Source organism: Montipora capricornis, chromosome 7, assembly GCF_036669925.1.
Source record: "Montipora capricornis isolate CH-2021 chromosome 7, ASM3666992v2, whole genome shotgun sequence".
NCBI classification, from domain to species: domain Eukaryota; kingdom Metazoa; phylum Cnidaria; class Anthozoa; order Scleractinia; family Acroporidae; genus Montipora; species Montipora capricornis.
This window is the reverse complement of record NC_090889.1, coordinates 46440494-46447993: the sequence shown is the minus strand read 5'-3', so window position 1 is coordinate 46447993 and position 7500 is coordinate 46440494. Positions and strand designations below refer to the sequence as shown.

At 39.8% G+C, this 7500-nt stretch overlaps 1 protein-coding gene across 6 annotated transcripts in view; it reads right to left on the bottom strand.

Moving 5' to 3' along the window:
- LOC138057297 (E3 ubiquitin-protein ligase rnf213-alpha-like) overlaps positions 1 to 7500 on the bottom strand; it is a 103650-nt gene that overhangs the window by 26411 nt on the left and 69739 nt on the right. For all 6 annotated transcript variants that reach the window (XM_068903347.1, XM_068903350.1, XM_068903348.1 and 3 more), the window contains 10 exons: positions 7268 to 7444; positions 6522 to 6663; positions 5970 to 6185; positions 5546 to 5682; positions 4406 to 4899; positions 3016 to 3483; positions 2267 to 2436; positions 1426 to 1632; positions 674 to 888; positions 1 to 75 (listed from right to left, as the gene is read on the bottom strand). The exon at positions 1 to 75 is cut by the window's left edge and continues 25 nt beyond it. In XM_068903347.1, coding sequence (XP_068759448.1) covers positions 1 to 75; positions 674 to 888; positions 1426 to 1632; positions 2267 to 2436; positions 3016 to 3483; positions 4406 to 4899; positions 5546 to 5682; positions 5970 to 6185; positions 6522 to 6663; positions 7268 to 7444 — 2301 coding nt within the window. The remainder of the gene's footprint in view (positions 76 to 673; positions 889 to 1425; positions 1633 to 2266; positions 2437 to 3015; positions 3484 to 4405; positions 4900 to 5545; positions 5683 to 5969; positions 6186 to 6521; positions 6664 to 7267; positions 7445 to 7500) is intronic.

The window sequence follows — 7500 nt, the reverse complement described above, 5'->3', positions numbered from 1 at the left end:
CAACAACTTTGTTCACTGAAAAAAGTAACATGCTCCACAAACAACCGCACAGCTCCTTCTCTCTGCCACATCGACCTGCAAAAACAAGTAAAAACAAAAACAAAAGAAAATTGCGGAAATGAAGCATAAGATGGAGTATTTAGCTATTCATGTTGGACTACGTTGACGCAATGAAATTTTCACTTGACAGATGCCGGGCCAATGTTGCGTACGTTTAACCGCCCTCCCGGCATCGAAAACACCGCACACAAAAAATAACCTTGGTCAGCAAAAAGCAAACAGGTTCGGAAAGTTTAAGAGTGTGACCTTTCTATGCAAATAAATGGAGATGAAAATGCTGGGTTCATAATGACAGTGTATTTTGCTATTAGGATACAATAAGCGACATAAGTAGTTGAGAAACTTAAGTGAAAAGGCTTTTAAATTTAAATCTTATCTACCCCAACAACCTTTCCCCCTTCTTAATGTTGAAAACTTGAAGAAAAAGGCTATTGGAGCTGACCACTGAATTGAACCACGCCACATTTCTATATGAAAGATTATGAGCAACATATGCAAAGTCAAGAGCAAGAAATATCAAAATTTAAGAAAATAGTCACATTGTCAGAGATGGCCATAAAAAAATTAAAAAGTACCGTCCTTAACATGCCGGTACCACCGCACGTCATTTTACCTGCACCGACCAATCCGCATCTTTGCTTTATCTCCGTAATAAGCGTTCATCTCGGTGTTGACTTGAAACCTTTCCGTACTCATCATGACTTCAACGGCTTGCCTGATGGACAACACTTTGTCACACCACTCTCGAGCAGAGCCCAGGTCCAATAATATTTCATCAGACGGTTGCAGTTCTTCAAGACTTATGCTCAGCGCAACAACGTCAAGGAGCTTAACGAAAGCCATAATAAGAGCTATGAGTAGTTTGTCGAAAACATTGCTCAGTATTCAAATATGCATGTATGGGAGGCTTTTGTTTTGATTTGTTTTGTTTTGAATCATTTTCAATTCTCAAATGCTGATCGGGAAAGAGTCAGGGAACTGATTGGTGCCAGAGAAAGGGTTTATGATTATCTGATGAAATAAGGCACAGACAGGTGACTAGAGTAACTTTTGCCTCATTTCTTTTTAGGCTGTATACAGTACGAAAAAGAGATTAACTACGGTCTACAAAGCACCTGCTGTTCATTCACAATGATCTACTTGACTTGAAGCGAGAGTCTTTACAGTTAAAGCCAATAATTGGTTGATTCACTGCTCTCAAAAATAAAATAAAATAAAAACACGCAAATTAGGTTTTGTCAAACGAGAAGACAACGGATGAATTTCCTCCGCGATAAAATGATTAAAGAGCTGACTTTACGAAGATTAGCCATGAAATTTACACAACAACTGTCTGTGATCGTGATAAACTTTATGTGAACTTACCACTTCAGATTCTTTATCATTCAATATCTTCGTCAGCTTTTGTACAACAGTCGGCTGGGCCTGTACAAGCTTCGCAAAACACCTCAACCTTGACTGAATTCTACTGTGTGCCACATGGATAAGTGCAATGTCCAACAACTCATTTCCATCGTCATCGATTTCGGCCTCAAGTTCTCGCGCCGAGGATAAAACAGCCCAGAATACAATCTAATTAAAATCAATCAGAGATAAATAGGGATCATTCTTTGCGTCATCGCATGGTTTACCAACAGAAACATTTATCCAGTCACTCGGGAACTCTACGCGCGTTAAAAAATTGCAATTCGATTCGAAAAATGTTTTCGTGTATACCCTACGAGCTGAATAAGAAGGTCAATAGCTTACTTATCGAAACGAGGTCATTTTGGCCAAAAATTGGGTGAATGCCTTTGCTAAAGTGACTGGACGCAGCAGGTAAAGACAATGAATTCTCTTTTGAATGAGTCATAACATATTATACGAATGAATGGTTAGTTTCTAAAGAAACTGTAGCCTCGCGTCGGTGGGAAAGTGAAACTAAAATTTGGTATCAAACAAGCTGATAAGGGTCAAATTTAAACGAAAGGAAATGATGGACAGGGTTGACGTTTCGACAATTAGCCCTTCGTCAAAGCGAATGACGTTCTGTGTAAACTTGACCCTTATCAACTTGTTCGAGACCATTTTGATTGCTGGCCAACCAGTGCGCGCGAAAAAGACTACTCAATTGTTTGCAAAAAAATTGGTGTAAACAGTAAGAACGAAAGTGAGAGGATCATTTGTTACTTTCATGGTGCCTTATAACAAAATGTGATTTAAAAACCTCAAGTTCACTTTTGTCAGAGGGCGTGTAAACCATATGGACATAATCCGACAGATACGTAAATGCTGCGAGATGGGAGAAATCATGCTGAAGTCCATCGAAAAGAAGTCCTGTCTCCGAATTTGCAATAAGATCTCGTAACGACTTCACCAGAGTCGCACTGGATGTTGCTGCAAAATAAAAAATAAAAACAGGAAGCAAGGTAAGAAGAATAGCTGTTTTTGCTAATTTCTTTAATGGTTGATGCTGACTTACTTTGGACAATTTCAATTTACGATCAAGTAACATTTAGCTCGATTGCAACATACAACAAAACCTACAACGATGCCTACTTCTCAAAGAAAATATTATCGTTTTTTACAGTTAAACTTACGTATCTCCAGTTGCAAATATCGAGCTTCACTTACGTCGTTCAATCAATTTCCACAGCGGTTAATAAATAGAAAATACACGCAAAGAGGGCCAAACGGTGGCCGCAATTTCACAAAAAAGTTAGTTTGTATAAGTAAATTAATTATTAGAAAGCAATTTAGATTTTTATAAACTAACAAACTGCAATTTATAACCTTTAAAAATTTATAGGTGCTTACTTCTTCCAAAATGCACCAAAGAAAAATCGTTCGTAAAAAATGTACATGAAAAAGTTTAACCCCGTTTCTTACGAATTGTTAAAGGCCCAATTAATGTACCCGGCGCCAATAAGATTAAAATGTTGAACATAGGTCTGAGCGAGGAATATCATAGATTACCTGCCACGCTAGAGGCGGTATCCAAAAGTTTATCTACTTGATGCTTGACAAGGAACGAAAAGGGAAACTTGCATTGGAATGTATGACCCCCAGCACCAGATCCAAGAACCTGCACTCGCTCGCGAACAGAGTTTGTGACAGGAGAGATCATCTTGCTGTAACTCAGCTCCGAGATATTGGGATTCGCCAGGGTTCTCAACCAAAGAGTCGAAACCCAAGGGCTGCCGTCCTTCATCAAATCCAAATTGCTGTCTGTGTCGGCCAAAGCAATAATTTCTGCCAGAATTGGAACAACTGACGAGTAAACCCTCTTCCATATTGCCTTCCTGAAGGTGCCCCACTCTTGCACACCTGTTCCTGACAGAGCTTCCCAATAGAGCCACTCGTCCGCATTGTAAGCTTTACTTTCACTTTCCTTTAGAAGGTGATACGTTCTTTGGACTAAGACGCTGGCAAATGTCATTTTGTCTTTGAAAATAAATCAAAGGAGTAAAATCGTGAATATAACACTGTGAAATAAATTATTTTTTTGGATTATGTCTAACTTTATTTGGTTTAGGGAATTTTGTACTTGATTTTCATATTTAGAGTACGAGCAGTGGTTCAGTGTCCGCTAAGGTACGAGAGAAAATAAACACGAGACTGATCATGAACACTTCCATTCATACAGCTATCCATTGCGCTCATTATGAAATAGAATGCTCCAACCTCAACAAAATGGCTAAACCATGTACTCAGTGATGTGTGAAATGAGTCATGAAGAGCTTCCCTCAAAACCACCGTTGCGATTCCATTTGCCAACCAATGAACAGAGTGTGAGCTCTCGGTTTAAAAAGACGCGTCTGAAAAATCCACGAATACCTTTCTGTTTCCGTTGTTTTAAGCGATAATAAATGCTTCCTGTTTATATGATGCGCTATATGCTATATGCTGTATGCGCAATTACCGTAGCATAATCGTACCGCACTTCAACGACTTCCCCTTCTCTAATGACCCATATGAAGTCCGCATCGAGTAGGAATTTGTGCGGCTCATCGACTTTACGATTCTCGTTGTTCTCATTTTCGGCTGCCGAGTCATCTTTAAGCTTACATTATCTTTTGATTTAGACTTCTAAACTAACTTATTTCAATTAAAGATCGTAAGAAATTTAAAAGAAAGCCACGTACGTACGTACGTACCTCATTTGCATAATGTTTACAGCCCAACGAGCGAGTGATCGATCGAGCGCCCGTATTTTCCGTTAATCACAAAAACTCGTTCGTTGCATATACGCAATTCACGAGTTTAAAACTTAACATTTCTGTTTGCGGACTTTTAATTCCAACGCAGTCCTTTTTGTGACTTACTCACTCTTTTTTTAAAGAGATCAAACCAGGTTTAAACTTACCTTCTGATTCTTCAAAGTCTTCGGGTAAGAGTTGTAACAGAAGCTCTATTCTCTGAGTAGATCGGTCAAGTGTTCCACCTTCGTTATCGATTCGGCAAGCTGCAGCTTGGACACAGTTGCGCAAAAGATTAACAGCCAATAGTTGTGTTTCATTCCCATCTCCAAACAACTCGCTGATTGGTCTGTTAATCAGATGATCGATAGAAGGCGTGTTTCTGCCAGGAGGACGAAGCTCGTCAAGGTGAACGGACATCCACTGTCCACCTTGAAAGCCCACAAAATTCCGACAACCTCCCGGAATCCGGGGCAGCTGTACCACAAGTGCAATATGAATTGGTTCAATTTTAGAAAGACCAAGAAGCTCTGGAGCATAATTTCGTTCTTCCATCAGAATATGTCGTGCACCAGCAATCAAATTAAAATTGTCATCTCCCGAGTCGCACTGGACGATGAGAATGCCAGAACAGCCACCTCCATTGCGTTCAAAAAATAATCTACAGTGATGAAACAAACCGCGTTTCTTGCCCGTTTCCTCATGTTCAATCTCTAGCATTGTCATAATTATTATTATGCAAACAGTATAACACGAGTCGAGCTTGTTGTTGTCTACATTTTACGTCTTGTTTGCATATTTTAATGATTACCAGTTTCAGCAGATAAAGGTAAACTTACTATGTTTTAGGTATTGATGTAGGATTGAGCTCGTTGTGTAAAAAAAGAAGAAATGATGAGTGAACAAATAGCAAATTGACCATGTTAAGAAACCCTAGCTGACGAGAGCCACACATGCAAAGCCAAACACAAGCAACGAAATGAAGAAAGGAAATATAACGACAAAAATAGCTTTAAGGTAAGACTCCAGTCCAAGTCTTCAGGATTTAGAGAGTAGGCCGATTTAGCAAGAGAACGAGAACGTCACTTGACGACGGCGAGCGCTGTGCAAATACCCAAATATGGTCCAATTAGAACAGCAACCAGACTATTCTGCGCGCATCCTGTTGCCATCTGACGTTCCCGTCCTGTTGCCAAATCAGTTTAATACGAAGCACAGTGAAAACCGCATCTGAAATACAAATTCCTCTGTCCTATAAATCGTAAAATGTCCATAATACTTCCAAAACAATTGAATGAGAATTTTACCTGACCAACGATCTAAATTGTTGCTCAGTCTGAAACTGCTGTAGTGTCATGAAATCGACAGTTGAAGGACTGAAATCCGTTTGGTCGCATAAAACAAAAAGATCGTTCTTGGACAGTAATCGCGAATGAGTGGTAATCTAAACAACAAAGAAAACGAGAAGACATTCGTAAGGAAACTTTAACCGGCTAAGCAACAAACAAAAGATGTGAGTGAACATTTACAAGCCAATCAACCAACGTAAAGCAAAAAAGCTTCTCTGTCGTAGTATAAGAAATATGCGATAAACAGATACATTGTTGCCTGTAACTGTTGGATAAAAGTATCCTCTTTGGTATGGCGTGATCCTGAATTTACATTGAGGCAACAGAGAAGTGAGTGTTCCGCACTGCACCAAATACAACAATGGTGCGACATCATACTCACTTGAACAAGCAATCCCTCTTTCCTCTTTTTCTCAAGATGGCAATCGTCATATTGCAGCACATGGCTCATGAATGCCGCCAAACTAGAGTGCTGTTGTTCGTTGAAGTAAATCTTCCAGATTTCCTCGGCCTCAGCTTCAATGCCACTTGCTGGAAGACGAGCGATTGCATCTGGTGACGCCATCTCCAGAAGCAGGCTTTTGCATCTCCATACCATCTTCAGAAAAAAAAATATATATACGAATAGCACACAAACTGCCAAGCAAATATTTTACTTGGCTTAATTTCATAGTGTGATCCTTTGCTTTCGCATTCTCCTGGGTGTTGTTACTTCAGGTTAGTGTTACGTTAGCAAAAAATGAACCAAAATGTGCGATGCACCAACAAGCTATTATTTGATATTAACATTTCCCATGTTCTTCGGTTATCTTCGATGTTGCTGTCCCTTAAAAGCCTCTCATACTACGAAAAAACATTTACTTTTTCAAACCAAAAATAATTCAGCACTCGCTTTCGATGATATTCTTTTCGTGAACGAAAGTTTTGCCCTTACTTCACTTTTCCAAGAATCCTTCGTGCCATCTTGCGAAACGTCCTCCTTTTCCTCTTCTTCAAGATCGTTGTAAACTTGTATTACCACAGAAGAAATAGTGTCTTCATGGAAACCAACAAAAGCGTCTCCAACCGAGAAAACCCTTCAGAAAACGATAGAATAATATGGAACACATTCAATATTTAAGAAGAAAACGTGGTTTTTACTCAGGAGCTACAAAGCCTGATGGAAACTGAATCTGATTTGGGTGAGTAAAGTCCTGAGAAAAACCATTGTTAGCGACCTTTAGAGTCAAACGAAAGTGTCTAGTCATAAACGGTCTGGTCTATTTTGGCTGTACCGCGGTAGTCTGCCAGTTGTTATTGAACAATTGGTTAACGGTTAGCGTTGCGTCCGTCGAGTTATGGATGCACGCGGGAGGTTTCTAAGCACGGGAGAAGCGCGAAGTGATAGCACGAAGTGATAGCGTCAGCTTCTCGAGTGCTTAGCAACTTTCCAAGTGTATCCATGACTCGACGGATATACCCAAATCAAGAGGCTGACATTTCGACGAAGGGCTAACGCCCGAAACGTCAGCTTCGTTATCTCGATCGTTACGGGGGAAATTTGACCCTTATCAACTTGTTTGATACCAAATTTTAGCGTTTCACTTTTCCACCGACGCGGCACCCCAGTTTCTTTAGAAACTAATCTCTCATTCGTATAATATGTTATGACTCATCCAAAAGAGAAGTCATTGTCTTTACCTGCTGCGTCCAGTCACCTTAGCAAAGGCATTCACCCAATTTTTCAATTTCTTAACAAGCTCATTTTGGTCGGCAGTTAAACTGGTTGATGTAACCAGGAAGTGTTTTTCCAAACGGTTTATCAGAGGAATGGGATACTTGTTGTAAACCACATCCTTTTCGGCGATGACGATCAGCCTGAAAACAGATGAATGAAAAGAAGAGAAATTATAAGCAAATAGCTTGTGTATTTT